This window comes from Protopterus annectens, chromosome 13.part0 (assembly GCF_019279795.1).
Source record: "Protopterus annectens isolate FY-2018-M chromosome 13.part0, PAN1.0, whole genome shotgun sequence".
Lineage (NCBI taxonomy): Eukaryota > Metazoa > Chordata > Ceratodontiformes > Protopteridae > Protopterus > Protopterus annectens.
The window spans coordinates 290,325,731-290,352,437 of NC_056747.1; the positions used below are offsets into that span (position 1 = coordinate 290,325,731).

Here is a 26,707-nt window from a genome sequence, read left to right on the forward strand (position 1 = left end):
AAAATTTTGAAAATATTTTAGTAAAAGAAATTAGGAAAAAAGAAGGAAAAGTTAATGGTAAAACGAGATACAAACACAATTTGAATGAAGATGAATTTAAGTTACTGGAAGAATTACAAAGGAATCCCATATTAAGAATCATGAAACCGGACAAGGGAGGGGGGATTGTTATCATGGATAAGACTGTGTATGAAGCAAAAATGTATGATATACTGAATGATGAAAAGAAATATTCAGTTGTATCAAGAAATGAAATGCTAGTAGCATACAAGAAAATTGATTTACTATTGGAAGATTTAGTTATAGAGAAAGTTATTGATAACAAGATACACAAGTATTTGGAAGTAAGGAAACCAAGGGTACCTACAATTTTCGGGATACCCAAAATTCATAAAAACCAGATGGACCCTCCCTTTAGACCCATAGTTACAGCTGAGGGAGCAAAAACAGTCCCTCTAGCTAAATATGTGGATAATAAGGCAAAACACATATGGGTAAATAACAAGACAATCAAGAGATTCATGGGATTTACTTAGAGAACTTACACCAGATGTATATAAGAAAGATTTAACTTTTATTACAATTGATATTATAGACTTATTCACTAGTATCCCCCATAAGGAGGGGATGGAGTATTTTGAAGAAATGGTATTTTCTGATGAAAAAATGACACATGAAGAGAAAATCACTACAGTGACATTAATGGATGTTATACTTAAGAATAATTTCCTAACCTTTAATGGGGAATACTATCAACAACGATCAGGAGTATCCATGGGAGCTGCATGCGCTCCCACTTTTGCTTTATTCCAATTGATAAAGTAGTTTATTCCAAACCAGACAGAAAAAAACATAAACGCTCTTCGTAAATCACACTATGCGTTTTCGTCCCTGTAATTAGGACTTCATCAGATACACTTTTAACAGTCCAATTTACCTTTTATACCATATTATAACTAATTAACCTATTAAAGCAAACTCTGTTCATTTAAACAGACGAATCCAATTCGTGTATCACTCGTAAATATTCATTAATCTAATGAATATTAAGCCTCTATGCTTACGAGTGATACACGAATTGGATTCGTCTGTTTGAATGAACAGAATTTGTTTTAATAGGTTAATTAGTTATAATATGGTATAAAAGGTAAATTGGACTGTTAAAAGTGTATCTGATGAAGTCCTAATTACAGGGACGAAAACGCATAGTGTGATTTACGAAGAGCGTTTATGTTTTTTTCTGTCTGGTTTGGAATAAACTACTTTATCAATTGGAATAAGCTTCGGGTCTGTTTCGTCTCTTCAGCAACTTTTTTGTGGATTATTGGTTTTGGTTCGAGTTGCTACACTTGGTTATTTGGTTGGTTTTTGAGTGTCAAGACGAAACTACACTGAGCTTTATTTGGTTATGGCTTTAGAGGGACAGGAAGAAACGGGTCAAGCTAGAAAGCTTATTGGGCAACTCACTGAACTCATTGATTTGCTCACGCCCCTGTGCCGTAGTTTACTTCCTGGAAAAGCAAATGCGAACTCAGAAGGTGGACTGCTAGAAACGGGTAGCGTTCAAGCTACTAAGAGAAAAAGGGAGCTTATAGGCGAAGATATTCACGCCGGTGACCCTGGAGAAGTTCAATTTACAACTTTTGATCCTAGGAGAACACTGAGAGTTCTGGACTTTGATGCAGGAGTAAACGCGACGGAGAATGGCTTTCTAACTGAAAGAGGGGCTCGACCTAAAACACAAGATACTGTTAATCCGAACCATAAACCAACCAACGAGTGGTTGAAAAAAGAATACCACTTTAATTTTGACAACAATAACTTTTATAATAAATGTCCGGATGGTGAATCATATGCAATGAAACTAGATAAATTGTATAAATTGATGTTACAACACAGAACGCTAACTATTGAAAATGGGTATTTACATGAATGTTTAGTTAAAGAGATAGTCCCTAAGGGACTAAGGGTACACAAATACCCTAATAATGTTCAGATAGGGTCTACATTTCATCAAAGTTTGTTAAAGGTGTTTAATAAATGTGGATTAGATATTGTACAACTTATTATTGAAGAAAACGATAGAAAACAAATTACGCTTGAAAATGAAATTAACGAGCTTGATTCTTGTATCAAAAAGGATCTTATTTTTGGTATCACTGAGGAAAGGGAGAAATATTTCAATATAAGACAAGATGTGGATTCAAAGTGTGAAGTCACTCTACAGCGTAAGATTGGGAAATTAAATAGAGACCTCAAAGAATACGCTGATAATACTAGTTATCCGAAACCTGCATTTTTTAAAGATAGAAATACATATTATAATAAGAAGAATTTGGATGCAATAATAAATGAACAAGATTATGAAGAGGAATTCCCACCCTTACAAAGAATAGAACATGAACAACATTCTTGGAACAGGATGGGAAATTTTCCAAAGAGGGGGGGAGATTTTATTAATAGATACCCCAATCCCTGGACATAATATTGATGAAATTGAACAGGAGATCACCATAGAAAATAACATTAAATGTACATATGGTGTGTTTACAATTTATAATTTTAGTGATATAGTTTTAGATAAAGAACATTTTAGTCTATTAAGTAAGGGTTTGCAATATAACCCAGTGAAAAAAGGTGATGTCACGAATACTATTTTAGATATTAAATTATTTATGAGAAAAATCAATTTATCCATTTTGGCATCTAGAGCTGGTTTTAATAGAAATGATACTGATAAAGTTCAATTGGTTAGGAGTTCTATTTATAATCCCCCGTTGATCCCACAATTAAAAAATTTTGAAAATGTTTTAGTAAAAGAAATTAGGAAAAAAGAAGGAAAAGTCAATGGTAAAATGAGATACAAACACAATTTGAATGAAGATGAATTTAAGTTACTGGAAGAATTACAAAGGAATCCCATATTAAGAATCATGAAACCGGACAAGGGAGGGGGGATTGTTATCATGGATAAGACTGTGTATGAAGCAAAAATGTATGATATATTGAATGATGAAAAGAAATATTCAGTTGTATCAAGAAATGAAATGCTAGTAGCATACAAGAAAATTGATTTACTATTGGAAGATTTAGTTATAGAGAAAGTTATTGATAACAAGATACACAAGTATTTGGAAGTAAGGAAACCAAGGGTACCTACAATTTTCGGGATACCCAAAATTCATAAAAACCAGATGGGCCCTCCCTTTAGACCCATAGTTACAGCTGAGGGAGCAAAAACAGTCCCTCTAGCTAAATATGTGGATAATAAGGCAAAACACATATGGGTAAATAACAAGACAATCTTAAGAGATTCATGGGATTTGCTTAGAGAACTTACACCAGAAGTATATAAGAAAGATTTAACTTTTATTACAATCGATATTATAGACTTATTCACTAGTATCCCCCATAAGGAGGGGATGGAGTATTTTGAAGAAATGGTATTTTCTGATGAAAAAATGACACATGAAGAGAAAATCACTACAGTGACATTAATGGATGTTATACTTAAGAATAATTTCCTAACCTTTAATGGGGAATACTATCAACAACGATCAGGAGTATCCATGCGAGCTGCATGCGCTCCCATTTTTGCTAATATTGTACTTTCCAAGTGGGAGGAGAAATATGTATTGCACTCCAATTATAAACAATTTTGGATACTTTATCACAGATTTCTTGATGACATAATTATATTTTGGACTGGAGGAAAAGAAAAATTTTTAGAGTTTATGAATTATATTAGCTCCACTACTAATTTCTTGAGTTTTGCATATGCTATTAATACAGAATTTATTAATTATTTGGATGTGGAAGTATTAAAGGAAAATTATCAGTTTGAAACTAGGGTATACAGAAAGAATACATATTGTAATTCCTATCTCCATTATGACAGTTTTCACCCTACACATTGTAAGAAAAACATTGTAAAAGGGCAGTTCATGAGAGGTTCCAGGATGATGAGCAGGGAGATAGATTTTATTGAAGAATGTAATAAGTTAGAAATTATGTTCTTGGAGAGAGGATACCCTAAGGAATTTGTTACAGAGATTAGGAAGGAAGTAGAGATTGGGAGGTTAAACAAATTCCAACCTATAAAAGGTCAAGTTGACGATGGAAATATTGGTGGTTTCAGTGCTAATGATGGTGAGACTGAAGAAGTATATAAAAAAAGATTAGTGGTTGAATTTAACACTTTCAACCAAAATATAAAAGGTATATTCAAAAAAGAATGGGATAAATTCCTATCATTTTCTGACTTGGAAGAAATTAAAAAGATAGAACCACATATAACATTTAGGAACCCACCAAATATTAGAAGTAAATTGGAAAGAACTAGTTTTTACAAAAAAGAGGTTAATAATAGAATAGGTACATTCAGATGTGGAAAATGTTCCCAATGTCCTTACGTTATGAATAAACAAGAGGTATATATGGAAAGTAGAAATTAAACCATAAGAAATAAAGACACATATAGTTGTAATACTCAGGGAGTGGTCTATATATCTATCTGCCAGCATTGTCAGGCATTTTATGTTGGCAAGACTGAGAGGGTTTTTAGAAGACACATTTATGAACATTTATACAAAATTAGTAAAGCTAAAGAAACAAATGCACTTTATAAACATTCTAAATGTTGTATAGGAGCTGAATATTTATTCTTTGTTTTAGAACAAATAAAACCAGATTTTAGAGGGGGTCCATGGGAAGAAAGGTTAGAAAGTAGAGAATTGTGGTGGCAGGTTTTTCTTGACACTAGTAGGAAGTCTGGTTTAAATGAAACCATTTCCATTGGACCCTTATTAAAGTTAAAGTATAACAAAGTATGAATTTATATAGGGTAGGGTATTTATATATACATTATTTATTATACATCAATAATTATTACACATATTATTTATTGTTATTGTTTGTTGTATGCATGCAATTTAATATAGAATATCGTGACATCACCAGTTTTAGATTAAATTATTAAGTAATAATAAGTAATTATTCTTAATTCATTTTTATTCATTTAGATTGATACACATTAATTGAATTTTATATTTTAGGTAAATATTTATTCACAAATCAATGCAGGTTTTTTACACTAGAGGGAGCTTCATAAATTTGTTACAAACCACAACTTTGTGATAACATAATGGAATTTTTTTCATTTTCATTCATATTTATCAATAATATTCACACATATTTAAATAGAATAAATGTCTCTAAATGTTTTTATTGTTTTTTAAAAAATCCACATAAAATGAATTTTTAAAGAAGTTGAATTAAATGAAATGTTTTTTAAGCATAGAGGCTTAATATTCATTAGATTAATGAATATTTACGAGTGATACACGAATTGGATTTGTCTGTTTGAATGAACAGAGTTTGTTTTAATAGGTTAATTAGTTATAATATGGTATAAAAGGTAAATTGGACTGTTAAAAGTGTATCTGATGAAGTCCTAATTACAGGGACGAAAACGCATAGTGTGATTTACGAAGAGCGTTTATGTTTTTTTCTGTCTGGTTTGGAATAAACTACTTTATCAATTGGAATAAGCTTCGGGTCTGTTTCGTCTCTTCAGCAACTTTTTTGTGGATTATTGGTTTTGGTTCGAGTTGCTACACTTGGTTATTTACATAGGATAAGTGACACAACTGTCACCAAATGTGAATGAGATATAGCATAACTATCTCCCAAAGGATGAGATAATAGCAAGAAACTGCACACAAGTCTATTTCAGTGGTTAATCCTCAAAGTGCAACCTAACTCTAAGAGTATAAAGGGAATATGTACTGCTGTGTGGGTAAAGGCTTCCAGCCTTCACACCCAAATTAAACTGCACGGTAGTCACAAAGTTGAGTCTTTAGCCTAGCATTCTCAGACCCTTGCCTCATCACTCACTGAACTAGTACTTTCCAGTGCCCCTTTATCCATGCTAACTGCCTTTCCTTCAAAGTATTATTTTCACAGATACACACAATTTGCCACGGAAGGCTGTCTGTCAGAATTATTCAGTTCATCACAGCTTTCTCCCTGGCCTGGTCATATACCACCACTCTGAAAGAAGCCAGAGACTTCATTTTACAGGGTGCTTTTAAATCAAGACAAATATGAAACACATTAATATCTCTTACATGGACCTACTTCAGAAGACTGACAAACCAAAATACTGTATCCCAAAATACTGAAAACATTTTAATGAAGGGGACAAACCCCCTGCAGCCCTCCTGTGGGGGGATGCCCACCACACCCTGCAAATTCTGGATACCAACTCCAAGATCGCACAACACTGGAGAAGGGGCAAATTCCATCCTTCAGTATTTTGAGGTTTCAGTATTTTGTGATTCAGCCTTCTGGTTTGTCAGTCTTCTGAAGTAGACCCCTCTTATACTGGTAGCCGGCCAAAGCAGTCCCATAGATGTGATTTAATGTGAATAATGGATTTAATAAGCATATTCTGTCTTAGTTCTGAATAAATAATTATTCTGCCACCTTTAAACAACAAATCATGGCCTCTGGCAGTTTATCTTTATATTTGTATTGTTCTTCATTCTGGTATTTTGGAAACTCACCCATGTGGATGTTCAACAGTCTCTGTATAATTAATGTGCTGATTGAAGTAACATGCTTTGATCTGAAGTTAGGAAGCCAAAGATAGAGTAATTTTGGTGTACCACTTTAAGGGAGCTTAGTATAGTTGGAGCTGTGTGTAATGTGACACTCTCAGTCTTTCAGTCTGTAACAAACTGTGATACCTCTCTGTGAATGCTTCTTCTGATTGACCTACTTGTACATATGTATTAGCTATTTTAAGTTACAGATGCAGTATAGTGTCAGAAGACACTGGGTGATACAATAGACATGAATGAAATTGGCTTCTCCATCTTCCGAACAATCTACTTGAGACTGTTAAATCTCTGATGAATAAAAGGCATAATAATACATGAAATTTCCGGTGTTCTTAATAAAGCTCATGAAAAAGCATCCTCAAGTGCTAAAGGAAGTTGTAACTCCCAAAATCAACTCCTTTTTGTAATAATTTTGAAAATTGTCTAGTATTCACAAAATTACAGTTGTGTAATAAACAACATCTATCAAAATACCCATTGCAGGAGCAATCATTAAATGGACTCAGTGTTAATATGTACAGAACTAGAAGCAGAATATGCTGAATAACAAAACCTAAAATGAAAAAAATGGAGGGGCAAGCCCCTTCACCCCCTAGAGCACTACACCCCCTCTCTATATATTTATAAATATATGTATATATATTCTAATTCTGACATTGGGCCATCTCAGAGAAGGGGCTAAAGAAAATTCTTGTACACACCTCTGAGGTAGCACTTCTTCTTTAGAATGTATAAGTAGGTGGTGCAACCTGTAATGGGTCTTGGCCCAGGCAAAAATACTTGTCTGTATGTTTATTTGGTATATTATGTGTCAGTATGGTAACATGAGCGGCCATTCATTGACAGACCATGGCTTCAGATGGCAAAGCAATCTTTGATCCAGAGATCTCATATTGAACCATGTTTTAATGTTTGTGTGGTTTGGGAGACAAGTATGTTTTCTATGTAACAAAGTTGCTTGATTTGCAGCACGTACCCCTTTCAGAACCCACCACTGTGTAGCACTGAAAAGCCTAAATTGGTTAGAACTGCCACATTAACTAACATATACTCAACTTCTTACCACCTGTAAAATTATCCAGCATCCATCTGCCTGTCTAGCACTAAAAAACATTCTATGCAGCTATGTTTCCGGTTGGTCATTGAGATTCAGTAACCAAAAGCTCCTGTCTGTCTACAAACCTAACAGATCTGCTGGACATTATCTGTACTCATACAAGGTTGCTAAGGCCTGAAATTCCTTACCTGTATCCATCAGGTCTATACCCTCCCTCCCATCTTTCAAAACCACCCTGAAAAACTGCCTAGCTAATATCTGGCTCTGTTTTTGCTGAAGTCTAGGATAAATTATATCCTTAAATGTGAGCAGGTATCTTTTCATTCATTCTACTTCCTTACTCTCCCTTCTTCACTTACTTCCTTACTGATATTTAATTCTCTTCCTTGACTTTCTCTCTAAATATACAATAAGCCTGTTTTCCCTCACTTCATATTGCAGTTTCTACATATTTGTATTAGACTGACTTACCTTTAATTTCTCTAAAAACTGTCTAAAATTTCTCTAAATATTAAATGATTGTCATATACATTGTATTGATTGTAACCAATGTTTTATATAATGGCTAATCTGTTATAATTATTTAAACTGCGGATGGTTTTGTTTTATTTTTGAAGATTGTAAAATTATTGTTCTTAAAATGTTTTGTAATAATTTGGAGCATTTCTCCCCAGGCCTCCGCTGAAAATGGGCTTCTGCCCAGTTGGACTTTCCTGGTAATCAAATGTCAATAAATAACGTATAATGGAATATATTTCTTCTACTTTAAATAAAATAATACATATATAAAATGGAAAATATTGACACAGAATAAGAAAATATCCTTATAGTTTGAGTAGATATTTTCTATTTAGCGTGTAAGTAAGAGAATCACCATCTTGATGGTACAAATAGTTCCAGGTATTTGTAAAACAGAAAAAGTGATGGCTAATTGCTGAATGTCAGTGAAGACATAACGTAACTGACTTTGAGCTTGCCTAAGATAGATGGCCATAAGCTGAGAGACTCTTACTTACTTAAAAGCCTTGCACAGACCTCTCAGGTACGCCTCCTGATCTGCAAACATTTTATACTCCCAAAACTTACTTTAAAAATTGAGGGCATTTAAACTATTGTTACTGTTCACTTGGAAAGGTGATACAATATGAACATTTACAGTTGGATTTATTAGAAATAATACTTTGTCATTGAATTTGCTGTTAATGTCTGTGGTCTTCAATGTTTTTCACAAAAACTAAATTGGGGAGATAATAGAATTGGAATGGAGTGATGAAGAAATCAGCAGGAAAAGGAGAGTAGTATTGCTGGAAATGAATTCATCCTCTAGTCTCGGTGAGTGCCTTCACTTGGTGGACCCTATTTTTTTGAAAAATCACACCATGACAACACTGATATATAGACTGTATTTTTATATAGCATATATCATGGAGAGAGGTAGGTTAAAAAATAAAAAACACAGCTGAGCCCAGAGGTCACATGATAAAAAGTGCCCAATCCTGGGGTACGCACTGGTGCCAGGACTGGAAACAATGGCAGTGTAGAATCCTTAACACAGAAACGTTCTTACAATGGGTTAGGTCAATCTCAGGGGGAGAATGGCCTCCCTGTTGTAGAAGGAAGTAGCAGCCACAAAAATCACAAAAAACTGACACGCCAAAAAAGAGGATAAGGAAGAAATCATGTGTTGTTACTATTATGCAAAAAGCCCAAGATTTTCAGTTAGAAGATATTCAGAAAGATTAAGGGAGAAATTAGAGGAAAGAAAAACTGTTAAAAGTTTCAAATAAAAAATTGCTTTCATTAATACAGCAAATCCATGAAAAACAATACATAGGTGAAGAAACTTTGGGCTGCCTAAAAAAAAAGAAGTGACAGAGGAAGTACAAAAATATAAGGAACAAAACCCAGGCATTTTTGAAAGGTATAAAAAAGAAACATGGACATGGGAAAGAAAATGGATATTTCATATGGTACAATATTTATGTAAAGGAGAAAGCCAGACTCCACGGTGGTGCAGCGGTAGCATTGTTGCCTCACAGCAAGAGGTTCTCCCGTTCGATTCCCGGCTGGCGTGCGGGTAGTGCCTTCTGTGTGGAGTCTGCATGTCCTCCCTGCGGTTGGGTGGGCGTTCGAAAGACATGCGTAAATGGGTGTGCCTTCATTGAAGGTTGGATGTTGAGCTGGCACCTCGCCGTTCGTGAAAATCTATTGCCAATCATTAGCGGACCGGAGTTCTGCTGTGGCGACCCCTAACCGGGAAAAGCCGAAAGACAAACAGAAAGCCAGACTAACCAATATGGGAAATAAAAAAACAGATCCAAAAATATTTGAAATGAAATATAGGGGAAGGCATTTGGACATGGAAAATTTCACCATAAAAATAAGAAAGCAAAGAGGAAATGCCCAACAAGTATTAGTAATGTAGAAGCTAAACAAATAAAAACTGAAGTCATGGATTATCTGCGAAGTGAAGGATTTAGTGTAGAAAATCCTGCACAGATAATGTCACAGCATGATGGACAATGAGTCCACAGATTAAAGACCAGCAAGTGGAATAAGGTATCAAAACAGGAAGTATGGACATAGGAAAGGAAAAGACGTCTGGTATGTTGCAATATTTATGCAAAGGAGAAAGCACAACTAAAATAAAGGGGGAAAGTAGAAAAGCGGATTAGTAAGGAAGAAGTTAAAGAAACATAAGCTGAATTTATGGATTATTTTTGAAGTGAAAAATTAAGTATAGAAAGTCCAACACAGGTAATGCCACAGTATGATAGAACGATGAGCCCACAGATTAAGGAGAAATAGGTGGGCAGAAAGCATCTGAAGACTTGCCAGATGGTGATGCTCTGGAGCCTTCTGTATGAGACCAATACAAAAGTTCAGTTGAAGCTACACAGCAAGGGAAAGAACACAAAACTGTGGCAACTCTGACATGACATAAGGAATGTTGCAAATTGATGGGCCAAAGAGCTCCCATATGAAGGAGAAGCAGATGAAACAAGGTACATCTGAAGAGGCTAAGGCACTGGAAGATGTTCTGGAATTTCTGTAGAATATTTGCAGGAAACAGACAGGAAAGAAGGTGTTCTCAGTCTAAAAGAAAATGATCTAAGGGAAGAGCTGCTTGATGTAATAGAGATGGGTAGTCATATTAAGATCAATAAAAGAAATAAATTAGAGAAAGTAAATTAGACCTAACATGTTAGAAGTTTGGTAAAACAAATGAACATGGTAATTAGGACTATTAAGAGACATGTTTGTAATATAACATAAATAAATAGGATATATTGCTGTGCAGCTAAATTAACAACAAAGTCTTACCACAAAACTCTACAGCAATAAGGGAAAGAAATGCAGTGCTACCATGGAAGCATTACATGGAGTAAACTAAAGCAATTAAGACAAGAAGCATCCCTATAAGAAGAAAATAGAAGAGGAAACAGATCATCAAAAATACTTAGAAAGATAGAAGTTGTAAAAGCAATGTACAGTATCAAAACAGACCAGGATCTATCATACTGTATCGCAAATAATACACTAAGAATATCAGCACAGGCAGAAAAAAATGTAGAAGATGTGCCAATCAATATAAAGGAAAAGTACAAAACAAGAAATTCATTGATAATCCAGAAAAAGTTTTATAGAGAACTTGGAAACAAAGCAAAAGTAATAGAAAACACCATCAAAAAAGAAGAAATAGACACATTTTGGAGAAATATTTATGAAGATCCTGTGGAAGATATTAAAGATGCTGAATGGATAGAAAAAGTGGAAGAAACAGTAAAGCATTTTAATGAAGACGATAAGAAATGAGATGGAGTAACGGCCAGAGAAACTGAAATAAATTAAGAAAAGCCCCTAATTGGAATACCCCTGACCCAGTTGCAGTACTTAACTTTTGGCTAAAAGTATTTACATCTTTGAACAAAGATTTACCGCTGAGTAAGAATTACTTATATGCACATTCTGAGTGGACACCAACCTTGTTAACAACAGGAAAAGAGTAGTCCTCCTTCAGAATGAACCTCCAAGACATCCTAAAAACTATAGCCCAAAAACGTGCCTTCCAACAATATACAAACTGGGATTGATGCTGACAGAGTTTATAGTCATTTAGAAAAAAAATCAACTATGGCAATAGAACAAACATAACAAAAGAAAGTCATATGGAATAAAGGACCATTTGTTGCTAAATAAAACCATAACAGGGAATTTTAAAAGAGGAAGAATCTAAGTATGGCATGGATAGATTACAAAAAAGCATTAGCATCCCACATTCATGGTTAAAGGAATGTTTACAGATGTATAAGAGACACCCTAAGTTAATCAGTTGCAAACTATTTTGTAATTAAACCATGACAAAGGGCAAATTGTTATCCTAGGGGTAAAAATTCAAAGGGGGTGTTTCAGGGTAATTCTTTGTGACTGCATTTTTTTTTGTCCATTAAGCTGTTTATTTAACAGATTAGTCAACTTTAAGGAGTGCAACTGAGGATTTGAGATCAACATGTTAAACACAACAAATAGCAAAAACAATAAAAAAACAGATCTCAACACCAGAAATAAAAAAAAATTCACTTATTTATTTATTTATTTAATATTTGTTGACCGGGAAAGTCCGACTAGGTTTCACAGATGCTGTTTTCAGCGGAGGCCCGGGGAGAAATACTCCAAAAGCATATCTTTGGAATGTGGGAGGAAACCCATGCGAACGCAGGGAGAACATGCAAACTCCACACAGAAGGCACCCCAGCCGAGAATTGAACCAGAGAACTTCTTGCTGTGAGGTGACAGCATTAACCACTGCACCACTGTGCCGCCCATTTTTAGATATTTTAATCTAAATACAAATGGCAGAGTTTTTGGGAATAGTCCCTTCTTCAATGCAGATAAAACACAGTTGAAATAAAGAGTTTTTAAATACAGCACATGATCTCATCGCCCAATAAGAGCTCGGATTGTTATATAGAGAACCTAAAGTTTAAACACAGAGAAACACATATAAAAAGTACATTCAAAAGCAACTTAAAAAAGTACAACAGATACAGACAGTCAATAGCAACCTTCAATTCAGTTTTATTTGCTTTTAATATAGGTTTTAAACTAACTGAAACATTTCATTCAGCTGCATGGTCAGCCTGCAGATTTAAAATCCACCTGTATTGAACTAGTTCAGTGGCATTTAGAACATCACTACCTCTTATGTTCATAGGTTCATAGGTTCATACTAGGCTATCTGCCCAAGGGCATTTATAAGCCTAGCCCATAGTTATGTGGCTTTCGCCACCCCTTTAGTTTGAATAAAAACTATGCCTATCATTTTTCTGTGCCTCTGTCAAGCAGTGACACTGAAGTAATCCCTGGGGTATATCTGCGATCTCCCATCCATTGGTCAAGATTCCTCTTGAACAAGGCCAGCGAGGTGCTCTGCCTCACATGTACCGGGATTTTGTTCCACAGCATAGGGAGTCTCTGGGTGATGAATCTGTCCCTCCAGCACGTTCTATTTATAACCGTGTCAAGGTTTAAGTCTCCCGTCCTTGTGGTTCTGAGGGATCTAGATTTTTTGAGGTGAAGCATATTCATCAAATCTGGGTTTGACATGGCCTTATATGTCAGGCACAGGTCACCTCTGAGCAAGCGGTATGAGACTGAATAGAGCTGGAGTTCTTTCAGTCGGGCAGCATAAGACATATTTTTGAGACCCTTTATCCTTTTGGTGAGGAACTTTTGGGACCTTTCAAGCTGCATCAGGTGTCTGGTCAGATACATTCCGAACGGGGCATTGTACTCAATCATAGGTCTAATGAGTGATGAGTACAGGGGGACGATGACCTCCCTTGATCTAGATGTGAATCCCTTCATGATCAGGTGGGCGATATAGAAGGTTTTCCTAACTACTTTAGCAACATGAGTGTCAAACGAAAGGCTACTGTCAACTTGGGTCCCCAGATCCCTGATGACTTTTTCTGTGCTCAGTGGATTGCCATCTATATGGTAGCTAGGGGTAACCTTGTTTTTCCCGAAGGGTATTTAAAAATATCCTTTGTATTACTCTAAATTTAAATGCACGGTCTAAACCATTGTCATGAATATGCTTAACCAAGGAATTAGTAAGTATATTCCTTCTAATTTCTGTAAGATATTCAGAAATTCGTTCTTTAAAATTTCCATTAGATTTAGCTATGTAGAAATTAGTGCATGCTGTGCACACAGCTAAATATGCCAAATCTTCTGTGTTACACTTAGTAAAGCATTCAAAATCATAAATATGCTTTGTTCGTGGATGCTCAAAAGTAACAGGAGGATCAATGTGTTTGCAAAAAATAAAATTATAGCATGGAACAGTACCTTTTCTTTTAATTCTAGTGGATTGTTCCTTCTTTCCATGCATTTCCTTATAGCATATTTTTCTGTTTCAGGTTAGGGCATTTCCTAAAAGGAAAACTGTGAGATGCACCTATTATTTTACCCAGTTCTGGCATAGCAGTTAGTATGTCCCAATTTCTCCATATAATATCAGTACACCACTAGTATTAACACTATATTTCATGATGTACTTAAACTTAGTGTTGTTATTATGACTTGGTTAGTCTGTGGATGTTCTGACGAAAATCATGGTTTAGCTCCACCATCTCTTCCATTAGTTACATAGTTAGTTGTTTCATTCTTAGATGTTCATCATAACCTTTCATCTAAAATTCTTGTCTTAACATACCCAACTGCTGGTTACATAATGTTGCAGCTGTAGTCAGTTTACTCAATCTCATATATTAGCTTTTAACTATCCCTTTAAAAATATGACTAGAATGCATACTGCGACTATGGAGAAATCTTCTAGCCTGAACTTCTTTCCTATAGATATTTGTTGATATCAGCCCATCAATATTTTAAGTGCTATATCCAAAAAACAAATCTCTGTTCTGGACTACTTCAACTTAAATCTTAGAAAATTTGTAGTAGTTTCCAAGAATTTGACATATTCTTGTAGTTCAGTTTCATTACCTTTCCAAACAAAAAAAATATTGTCAACAAAGCATTTATAAAATAGAATTGTATCAGTATAGTTATTTGTTGAACCAAATGCATGCATACATTCCCATTCATATAGGGTTGTTAGAATAAGTATTTGCTCTTGGTGTACCCGTAGCAACACCTGATTCTTGATGGTACAGCTGCTCTCCAAATAGGGAAACATTACTTATTAATACAACTTCTAAGACAGTACAAATCATTTATGTTCTCCAATTTGTGAATGCTGTGTTTTTACATAAATGATCTCTCAAAGTCTGTATGCCATATTCATTAGAGATGACAGTAAACAGTGAGCTGCCATCCATTGTTACATAAACTGGGCAGTCTCATCCACAGAGTACCACTGATAAAGTTGCTTTAAAAAGTCATTAGTATCACAAATATAACTTTGAAGATTTTTAAGAAGGGTTTTAATTGTCCTTCTAAGAAAATAGAAATGGGTTCAGTTACCCATCCCCTCCCAGACATGATAGGTTGCACTGGGGGGTGCAAGTGATCTTTATGTATTTTAGGTAACCCATACATAATGGGAAGCACAGGATTAACAACATATAAGAAATTGAACAGTTCACATGTAATATTATCTTGTACCTGAAGGTCATAAATAACATCATTAACCCTACTTATTATATTATTCCAATTGCTCCTATTTAATAAATGAAAAGCACATGGCTCATTTAAAAATGCTTGCATAGACCGATTATATTTTTCACTATCCATTATAACTATGGCACCCCCTTTATCTGCCTCTTAATCACAATGCTAGTATTAATTTGCAGTTGCTTTAAAGAATCAAATTCTTCTCCTGACAAATTACAACTCTTATTATGCTTTGAATTACTAAAAAGCTCATACAACTGTTTCTCACAAGTATTATAAAATGCTGTAATTACAGGACAGCTGACAGGAACAAAAGTGCTTGAACATTTACATACCTGTTTACTAGTAACAGAATTTTGAAACATTAATTTAAGATTTAAATTCCTTGCAAACAGCTTAAGATCAGTAATAGCATCCACAATAGAGTATTTAGCTGTTGGTATAAACTGCAAGCCTCTTCTTAGCAGGGAAAAATCAGTAGCAGAAAGTAAGCTACTAGGTAAATTAATAATGTCAAAATTGTCAGCAAAACTGTTCATCTATTCACTTTCGACCTGCTGTGGGTCTGTGGGCCATTTGATCTCATACAGACGTTTCTTCTTCCTGTTTGATTTGTGTTTCTTCCCCGTATTAGGTTTCTTCTTTGTAGCTCCACTTTCTCTTGGAGATTCAACTTCACAGATGTCAGAACCTGACAAAAATCCTCCTCATGGGAAACTGTATTATTAGATGTAAATGGTACTGCAAACATATTAACGTTATTATAATTAGTGGTGGTATGTACAGATACGTCCTTTCATAGAGAGTTATTTTGTACACCTTCATCTTGTGCAGTATTTACATTTGAAACATTTTCATTTACGAATGGACTAGATGCACCACCTTTCATTGCAGAGGCAGTCCTTGGTAAAGTAATATCATCTAATTCATGCATAGAATTACCAATGCCTGCCTTCAATAGCCTAGTGTTCTTAGGCCAAGAAAAAAAAATTCCATTCCTAAAGTCATTGATATCCCTAGTTAACTTACGCTTTTTAGTTTGCTCAAGTCGTTTCTCATAGACTGTTAAACGTTCCAACATATCACTATAACAGTGTAAATAATCTTTATAGCAAGAAGTGTTTAAAATGCCATTTTCCATTGCTAACATCTCATTTTGCAGTTCTTTTTCAATATCTATAAAAAAACTCATTCATAAGAAAACAACCTTGTTTAAAAACTTCTCATCTCCTTTTTGTGGACAACTTAAAATTATAGTTCATCAGATGAGGAGTAAAAAAGCACAACTGCAAGCACTTAAAAATTTCTCAGATAACATAAGAATGCCATTTGGTCTTGATAAATGTGCAAAAGCAACGTTTAAATCAGGAAGGCTGCAGCACCAAGTAAATATCAATTTGAAACAGGAATGTGACACAAAGGAATTTGAGCAGGTGGGGGTATATAAATAATTGGGAATTGATGGAGGAACAGAAATAAAACATGAACAAATGTGAATAAAATTCAGTAAGGAATACTTTAGAAGAATGAAACTAATACTGAAGACTGCCTTGACATCCAGGAATAATGTTCAAGCTATAAACAAGTTTCCTGTTCCTGTTCTAACTTACACTTTGGGGATGATTGGCTCCACAGGGTATTAGATTAGTTGGACAGGAAAACAAAAAAATGTTGTTGTTTTTTTTTTTTTAATCAAATGATAAAAAAAATGAACAAGCACAGGAATCTGTCTAGTTCCAACCTCTCCAACATGAGTGTTGAGGGAAAAAACAAAACAACCCCCCCCCCAGAAAAACTAGTAGTTTTAAAACTGCATTGATGAGCTCAGTCACAATAATTTCCAAAAATCATGAAACCAAGGTAGTGTTCCAAAGCAACAAACTTGTAATCGTCACAAACAAGTGATCTCAGTAACATTGTTACTGAGGATAGCTTGTCTGTGACGAATAAAGGCTTGTTGCATTGGAACACTAACTGGGTTTCATGATTTTTGGAAATTAATCTGACTGACCTCATCAATGAAGTTTTAAGACTACAAGTTTTTCTGTTTTTTTTTTTTAAATGATAAATACAAATCAGTGTAAATTAACTGTATGTAAGATCTGCAGTCGTGGGACTGCATATATGTCTGCTGAACTCACCATATCAAAACATATTGAAAATTTTAAAACATGAGGAGAAGAAGTTTAAAATGACTTATCTGCTTAGTTTAGCAGAAGCATATCAGTGTCAAACAGGAATAGAAATCATACGAGAAGTAGACAAAAATTGGACAGCAACTGAATATGCCAAGAAACAAAAGAGAGAATATAAGGAGGAGGATCAGATGAAAAGGAAAGAAATGTGAAAAAGGCATAAATATTGTGGCAAGTACAAAGATCTTCTGGAACAACCTTATGTTGGTCAGGATTTGACACAGGAATGGCTAAGAGAGGTGAACTGAAACCAAAAGATGAAAAGTTAATAGTGGCTGCCCAAGAATAGACACACCTTGGTTTGCAAAGTCCATTGAATATGTGGGGGAAGACAGACAAATGCATGTTTTGTAAAAATAAATAAATAAATAAAAGAAGTGGAAGCAGTCACAAATCTTGTTACTGAGTGTGTTACACTCGTGGGAGAGGGTATGTATACTGATAGGCACAATAATGTGGCAAGACTATTGCATCGGGGATTGTTCAAACACTACAATATTGAAGTAATTGAGAAGCATTGGAAACATGAACCACAAAGCACTGTAGAGAATGATGAAGTTTACAAAGGCAGAGTAATGTGGCAAGACTATTGCACTGGGGATTGTGCAAACAATACAGGACTGAATTAGTTGAGAAGCACTGAAAACATGAATCACAAAGCATTGTGGAGAATGCTGAAGTTTACATAACATGGGATCACCCACTACCAACAGTTCAAAAAAATAGATGCCAGAAAACCAGATATTGTAGTCCATGAAAAAAAGACAAATGTAGTATTGATTACTGAAATTGCTGAACCCAGTGATTACAAAGTCATGAAATACCAGGATATGCAGGCAGAAAAAGCGAGCAATGTGGAGGAAGGATGCAAAGACAATTCCAATAGCAGGAGCAACACAAAAAAGAATTTATACGTTGTATAGATATACTACCCCGTATGAATGACAGGAGTCGGTTCTGGGTACATTGCAAGTGCCATGACAAACACTTTTGGCTAACATCAAAGACCGAAACAGTACTAATTTCATGAAATTTAAACATTCCATGAGTTAGGAATGGGCATCATTCCCGACTTATACCTCTCAATTGTCCCTGATTTTGACTCAAATTTTAGCTCGGTCCCTCTTAATCCCCCTAAAACTGATTAATTTTATAGAAAAGAAGGGTAATTACACTTAATAAAAATGGCAATAATTGAGAATTATAGACTTCTTTTAGTCCAGAAAATGTATATTAATCAACTTTCCCTTATTCTTTCATTGTCTCAAGTTAATAGTACTAATATTTTAAGTGTTGCTTGTTGTCCCCGATTATTTCTGGATTTATCTCTGATTGGTTGATAGCTGTGAATGATATTAGAAACCCAAAAGACTCGGAAAAATTAAACTGAGAATGCTACATTTGTTGGCTCAAAAGTTCCTCCCTGCTAGATTTGAATTACTATTATTGTTATTTAGAAAAGGTGATAGATTACAATCAATAAATAGTTAACGGGTTCAGTTACATACTTATTTTACTTAAGAAATTTGATGATTCACATCAACTTTCTAAGGTGGGCACGCAGTGGTGCTGCGGTTAGCGTTATCTCCTCACAACAGGAGGTTCTCCAGTTTGATTCTAGTCTAGGGCGTTGTCTATATAGAATCTTCATATCCTCCCTGCTTTCCCCTCCATGGAAATCTTTGAGTGTGGGTTTTCTCCGAGTGCTACAGTTTGCTCTCACATTCCAAAGGCAAAGCTCTGGACTGTTTCTCCCCAGGCGTCCACTGACAATGGGCTATTTCCCGGTAAACAAATTTTAAATAAATAAATGACTATTGCAAGTGTTTAAAAATGTCCCTAGTTTATAAGGTTTCCTAATTACATGGCCAATCAGTTTTCTTGTTTGTAATTGTGGTACAATAAAAGGAATTTGTGAATGGTCCTACTGTCCGGAACTTCATTGTGCACCTAAGAAGTTTACTTTGTTGGAATTTCCTAATTACATATTATATTACCCCTAATTCTAGAGGTAAAAAGCTAAGAGCCATTTTAGAAATGATTGAGGTCTTAAATGAATACCTGCTAATCAAAGAATACACTGTATGGGATATTCACAAACATAGAGAGTTATCACTTACAAATCTACGAGAAGTTCTAAGTCTATCTAAAAATATACTTTAATCCTGTGACAATTAAGGGAACTTATTGCCGTTTTCCTTTTTGATTTCAACATAGATGGTCCAGATCTAAAGCTGATCTCTAAATTAATAGAAATTTTAACCAGTAATAAGTGCATGGTATCCCTTGCCTGTAGGCTGATTTGTGCAATCCTACAACCAAGATAAAGTAGTATTTGCAAACTACTGGAATCAGCATGGTCTGAATTTTTCTAAGGAACAGAAATTATCAGCCATTAAAACTACTCTTTCTTTCTCCCCTTTTAAAACACTTACTTATACACAATATATGATTACCAATAACTTGTACTTTACACCTGTCCACCTAAATAAATTTAATCCGAGTGTCTCAACTGTTTGCCTGTGTTGCTCTTACCCCAAAGCAGACATCCTACACATAGTTTGGTTTTGTAGATATTCACATAGTATTTGGTGTTCTCTTAAGGTGAGACTTCAAAAAATGGGATACCACAAATCAACCATTTCCTGGGAAATAGCAGTCCTACATATCACAGACATTTTAATCACGCTTTGTCTACTTGTCAAACTCTACATTACCAAAAATTGGTTGTGTCGTACTAAATTGTCATGGATGGGTTTCAGAAACATGGCGACTAAATATATTACTTCGCAAAAACTGTTATTAATTAATCCCCAGAAACGTATATACTTTCAAAAGTCCTGGAATACCTTATTTGAAGTATTACCCGATAGTTTGCATACTATTTAACTCGGAGGATTCAGACTTAAAGGCTACTATCCCATTGTTGCTTCTTTCTTTTTCTTCTTTTCTTTCCCTTTACACAGCCCAGTTGTTGTGTGGCTAAGATATCAAATAACCTCCCTTAATATGATTGCTTCTTCAGATAGTACATAAATGATTATACCTTGTGTACAGGTGAAATGTTGATTTGCTCACTCTTGTGTTTTCTATTTATGTTAATCCAGATGTATATCTACATTGCAGCACCGGTGTATATAGATTGTATTCATCTACTACCTTGTAACTGAATGACACTCATATTCTGCAAGTGTTTTGTGAAGATGTTATATTGAAAATCAATAAAAGTTCTTCTTGGAAAAAAAAAGAAATGATTGAGGTCAGGTCCCCTAAAAAATCGCACATTGTTCAGAACTATGACTTCATCTTTTGAACTCGGTCACCTCATTGAATAAGCTTCCTTGCACAATAAAGACAAGAAACGAGAACACCCCGTCTCGTTCTCTGAATTACACGAACGTTTTTTTTTTTCTGCTGAAGGGCGGTATCACAGGTTCAGGGGGAGGTGTCTGCAGGACTAAACAAATTGTGGACTTGTTTGCACCAAGTCTGTGGCATGCGATTGGCTGGATTATGAACACCGTGCCAGCCTACAATATGCCGTAAACAGTCTAATTCTGCCCCCTTGTTTTTCACTCTCTTGAAGTACTCGGATTACATTGTTGGGAAAGTTTGCTATGGAGGGGCTTTTTGCTATTTGATTGGCTGTGTTGCGCCGTAGCCACACCCCTTTATGACTGCCCCAATTGGAGTGGAGCTGTGATGCTGTAGGAGAGATTCCGAGTAGAGGAGGAAAGAATAGCGGCGCACTAAGTGTGTATTTCTTATAGAAAAATTGGGTGTTTGCAGAGTTGCATGGTTAAGACGTTCTAACAAACTGCAGTGTACCGAGGCTGCCACTGTCCATAAAGACATGTCTGTGAATTACTGAAGGTGCACGGCTTGTTACTGTGTGTCATCGCTTTGTGTGGTGGAAGATGCTGGGTCGCGGGCTTCAGTTGTGGAATCCACCGGCGGGTGCAGTAGCTAACCGGATGACGGACAAGTTGCTTAGTTTCACAAGCTCTATGTGCAGCGGACGACAGCTGGCTTGTAGTTCGAGTTCCGCTCGGTCCAGGTCGACTTCATCCGTGCCAAGTTACTCTGAGCTGGCAAGAGAGCGATCTAAAACGGTCACTTCATTTTATAACCAGTCTAGCATTGACGTGGCTGCGGAAAAGGTATTAAAATTAAGAAAAAAAAAGGACAGCTCATTTATTACTGCTAATTTATACAAGATTTCAATGTGTTTGAGAGGTGGCATGGAAATTCAATTTTTGGTTCTTCCATTAGATGTAAAATAATCGCCGTATAATAACAGTTGTCATGGAGCTAGTTGTTCAGGGCTGTCTGCATTTTCAGAAAACCTTTGGCATCATTGCATGGTGGTTTCACAAGGATTTGTTACTGTGATCCTTACCCCAAGGCACAAATAAGAGTGTAATCTGTCTTTAGGGAGAACATATATTTTGGACCTGCCCGTGAAATAAGGGAACGTACTTTGGGGGAAAGAATAACTGACCCCTGCTCGTGTGTGTGTGTGTGTGTCTCTCTCTCTCTCTATATATGTATATATATATGTACATACATATATACACACACACACTGAATGAAAGATTGAAATGCACCTTAGTGTATTATTTTTTTTTTAACCACTGAATTTTACCTAATCTTTCAAAGAATCTGCGCATAATGCCCTTAAATAAATAAATGTTGAGGCTTGATTTGGGCCTCCCCTAAAAGTGTCTGGGTCTGGGATCACCCCCATAGAGAACATTGCTTTAGTAGATGTGGTAATGTGTTATTTAGGCCACCTCTGTTCCCCCTCCCCCACCTTACAGCTTGATGTGGTGCTGCTGAAATGCCCTTTGCTGATGCTAAATTTCAAAGTTTAGGACGTCATCATTTTGTAATAGTTTTATGGATTGTTTTGTATCTAGTAAATTGAAGTATGTTTTCTTCTATGGGCGTTTTGGTTTGCAACACTCCTGACACTAAATTGAAAAGGCGTGCACAGTCATAGTGTTTTTTTTTTGTTTGGCATGCTGCCTCTTATTCTGGAGTTCATCACATTGATTGTATGCATTGGCAATGGTAATTTTGATAACATTTCCATTGTGCTCGGTAACAGAATTATGTAGTTTGTGGCTCGTGGTAATCTAAAAATAATCAAAAGTATTTCAGCACTTTCTTTGGTGGAAAAAGTACTTTTTCAGAAGTATAGGAAACCTTAAACCAGTCGTTTTGAAACTTTGCAAGCTGGAGGGCCCCTTTTATAAAGGAAAAAAATTTGACGGACCCCTGTCGGCGGCGGTACACATATGTTAAATTTGGATCAACCCCCCCAACAGCACGCAGCCATTTCAGTGTCCCATTACTTCATAGCTTCATAGGTGTACTAGGCTAATGGCTCTGGGGCCTTTACAAGCCTACCTGTAGGATTAGCCTGGCATAGTGCCACCCGACCTTGGCTCCCATTGCCTCTGTTGAGTAGAGCCACTGGTGTTATCCACGGGGTGAATTTTCTGTTTCCCATGCACTCATCAAGATTTCTCATGAAGAGGGCTGCGGTGGTGGTGCTGCGGTAGTAAGACGTTGTCCTGTTCGATACTCAGCTAAACCGTCTTCTGTGTGGAGACATGTGTGAATGGGTGTACCTTCGTTGAAGGTTGTGCGTCAGGGCTGGCAACTTGGCACGTAAAAATCTACTGCCAATCATTAGCGGACCGGAGTTCCGCTGTGGCGACCCCTAACCGGGAAAAGCCGAAAGATACAACAACAAGGGTCAGCGAAGTGCTCTGCTTGACATGCATGGGCAGTCTCTGAGTTATGAACCTGTCCCTCCAGCGTGTTCTGTTAATTGTGGTAATGAAGTTGAGGTCTCTGGAACGTGTGGTGCTAAGGGATTTCTTTAGTAAAGTACATGCCAAACTGGGCATTGCACTCCATGATTGGCCTAATTAGGGAAGAGTAGAGGGAGACAATGACCTTTTTCTTCCTGGATGCAAAACTCTTAGTAATGAGATGTGCCACATAGAAGGACTTTCTGACCACAGTGGCAATGTGGTGATCAAAAGAGAAGTTGCTGTCATCCTGTGTTCTCAGATCTCTTATAACACCTTCTGTGTTCAGTGGACTACCATCAATGTGTTAATTCATGGGAACTGGGTTTTTCCCAAAGGGGATGACAACACATTTTTTGGCATTGATGTTAAGGCCATGGTTCTGACACCAGTCGTTGGTCACAGTGAGGCCATTCTGTAGGATGTCAACATCACTTGGGGAGTTAATAATAGCTTCAACTTGCAATCGTCTGTGAACTTTTGTCAGCCAGAATCCCTTTGTGTTGGCCTGGACTTCAGAGAAGTAGTTACCAAACAGGAGAGGACCAAGGACCGAACCCTGTGGGACTCTACTTGTTTCCAATCGGCAGTCTGACTTGGAGTCAGCTACTTTCACACTGTGGGATCTATCTGTGAGCCAGTTTACAACCCACCTAGTGATATAGGGGTTGATGCCAAGCTTAGTGAGTTTTTCTGATTCCTGAGTGGGGAATGGTATCAAAGGCCTTGGCCAGATCAAGGTAGGCTGTATGAACCACCTTGCCTTCATCCGCAGCTCTGGCGACTGACTCAAAGAAGTCGACCAAGTTGAGCAGGCATGATCTACCCTTTACAAAACCAAACTGTCTGGGATCCAGAGTTTGGAGATTCTCTATATTTTTGTTTATTAGGTCCATGGTGATGCGTTCCATAGTTTTGTATATCAGACTTGTCAGGCTAATGGGATGATGGTTCCCAGGGTCTGTAGTCGCTCCTCCTCCTTTGTGGAGAGGGATGACTGTAGCAGTGCGCCATTCAGCCTGAGGTGAGGTTGTGATTGAACTGGCACCTCACCTATGTGCCCTGTTTACTCTGTAGTTAATGTAGAACACAACCAGGGATATTGTCAGGTCCCATAGAAGCTGTATTCTTGGCCTTGGGCAGTGCTGTTTTAACCTCTGCAGCAGGAATACTGGGTGGCTGGCAATCTACTGGTATTGTGTTTGGTCCTTTGGGGGGGTAAAGGTGGCATTGAATCTGTCGGCCAGTATACTGGCAATATCTGTTGGCTCTGTATAGGAGGTACCATTGTGCAGTAGCTCAGAGAAAATCTGAGTATTGCCGTGGAGATTCTTTACATAACTATAGAAGGCCCTGTGGTTGTCTTTACTATCTGCTGTAATTCTGTTTTCATACCTAGCTTTAGAGGATTTGATGCGGGATCTCAACTTTTTGTTGAGGCAGATAATGGAGGTTTTGCAGTCTTGGGACTTCACCTTATTCCGCATCAGTTTCCTCCTGCTGTTGTCGAGTTTCTTTATGGCAGGGGACCACCAGATTGGCTTCCTTTTTTTGGAGGAGAGTGTCTTGGTTCTATTAGGTATGGAGAGATCCATGCATTTGTGTACATGTTCGTACAGTGCATTGGTGTATGATTCTGCTGTCACGCAACTATTCTCCATTTGCATGGGTGCTGTGAAGTTAGCTACCTCTGTTTTTAGGATCCTAAAGTTAGCTTTGGAGAAGTTTTTCATGGTGGTTACCTTTGCTTGGGGGGGGGGTGGATTTCCAAGGTGATTAGTTTGTGGTTGGATCTAACCAGGGAGGAGCTGACTATTGGTGTAGAGCAACGGTCGCCCATGTTAGTAATGACCAAGTCAAGGATGTTGCTACCTCTAGTGGGGGTAAGAACAAGCTGATCCAGGGCATTGGAATTAATGAACTCCAGGAGACTTGGCTAATTCTCTCCAGTTGCCATAAACACTGTCCAAATTTCTCAGTGTGCATACTGTTTTCTGCTTTACTTCTACAATGATTACAGATGTTTGGAGTTAATTTAAAACTTGTATTTCTAATTTTATACCACAAACACTGATGGGCATTTGCTAAATCTAAACAAAGCAATATAGACTCAATGAAAACAGACTTAACATTACAACTTCTCTGCCTTTTAAACTCACATTGATTGAAGCAGTAGTGAAACCTACATTCAAAGAAAATGCATCTGGCCAGTGGGGGATTAAGTTTACCTTTGGGCTGTTTTCAAAGCATAGGTCACTTGCGAACATTTTTAGGAGCCTTTAAAAGTTCTTTGATTCACCTTCCTGACTGTATAATTAAATTTTAATACACTATAATTAAATTTTAATACACAATAATTAAATTATATCCCTTGTATAATACAGCACCACTTGGTAGTACATGTTTTAAATGTATAGTTCTGCACATTTTTTCAGTAAGCAGTGAAAAAACATATGAACCAGTAATGACAAAACTGCCCAATTGAGAACATTTCAACCATAAAGGGCCACTCAAACTTCTGTCATTACAATCCACCAATATCAGTCAATATGCACAGTCTCTGCAGAATAAGTCATCTGAATAATTCAACCTTAAAGAGATCTGTAACTAATCAAAAGGTTGCTGCTAGCAAGCGACTTTATTTCAGTGTTTCATCTACAAATTCAGTGCCTGCTGCCCTTGAAGAATAAATTGCCTACTTAAAAAAATGCTAAGCTGGTGATATTGCATGGATGGCAAACTGAAAACAGGTTCATAGCTACTAAGCATCTCGTCCAAAAGAGGATGTGTTCAGGACTTGAGTACACACCCCCTAAAATGCAAAACAGCATCAACAATCCACCAATATGCTGTGGTAGTAGAACCCACAGCCTTCTGCATTAAAATGCAAGCATGCTACCTGTTGTGCTACTAAGACAGCTTTAAAAAGCTGCACCACAGTAGTGATACTATTTACTAACTAGCTAAACAAAGCAGACTTGGCATGAACAGAAGTAAACTTCTCTTCCCTTGAAGCTCACAGTTCCTTGAAAATGCACTTGAAACTAAATTTCTTGAAAAATGCACCTGCCATAATGGAGGAACAGAGAGGTAAAACTTAGGCACATTTTAATATTTCGTCTTGTAAACTTAAAAAGTTAATAGAACAAGAAGTTTTGCATTAGTAGAAATTTTCTGAAGGCTATGAAGTCTGATGCTCAAATGTCTGCCATTAATTTCTGACTTCAGTCATCAATGCTTTTTCCAGGAATTTTCCAGAAAAACAGAATCTTATTAGAAACAGACTGAAAATATGAGGCAAAAATATGGATATTCTGCAAAAGCATGGACAGCTGAAAGGTATGCTACCTACCTCTTACAAACCCCTCTTCA

At 36.5% G+C, this 26,707-nt stretch overlaps 1 protein-coding gene across 1 annotated transcript in view; it reads left to right on the forward strand.

Moving 5' to 3' along the window:
* Positions 1 to 21,179: 21,179 nt before the first annotated feature.
* The window catches only part of LOC122787253 (3-methyl-2-oxobutanoate dehydrogenase [lipoamide] kinase, mitochondrial-like), a 422,261-nt gene continuing 416,733 nt past the window's right edge, over positions 21,180 to 26,707 (forward strand). Inside the window, exon 1 of the mRNA XM_044053859.1 lies at positions 21,180 to 21,673. Coding sequence (XP_043909794.1) covers positions 21,431 to 21,673 — 243 coding nt within the window. The 5' untranslated portion in view covers positions 21,180 to 21,430. The remainder of the gene's footprint in view (positions 21,674 to 26,707) is intronic.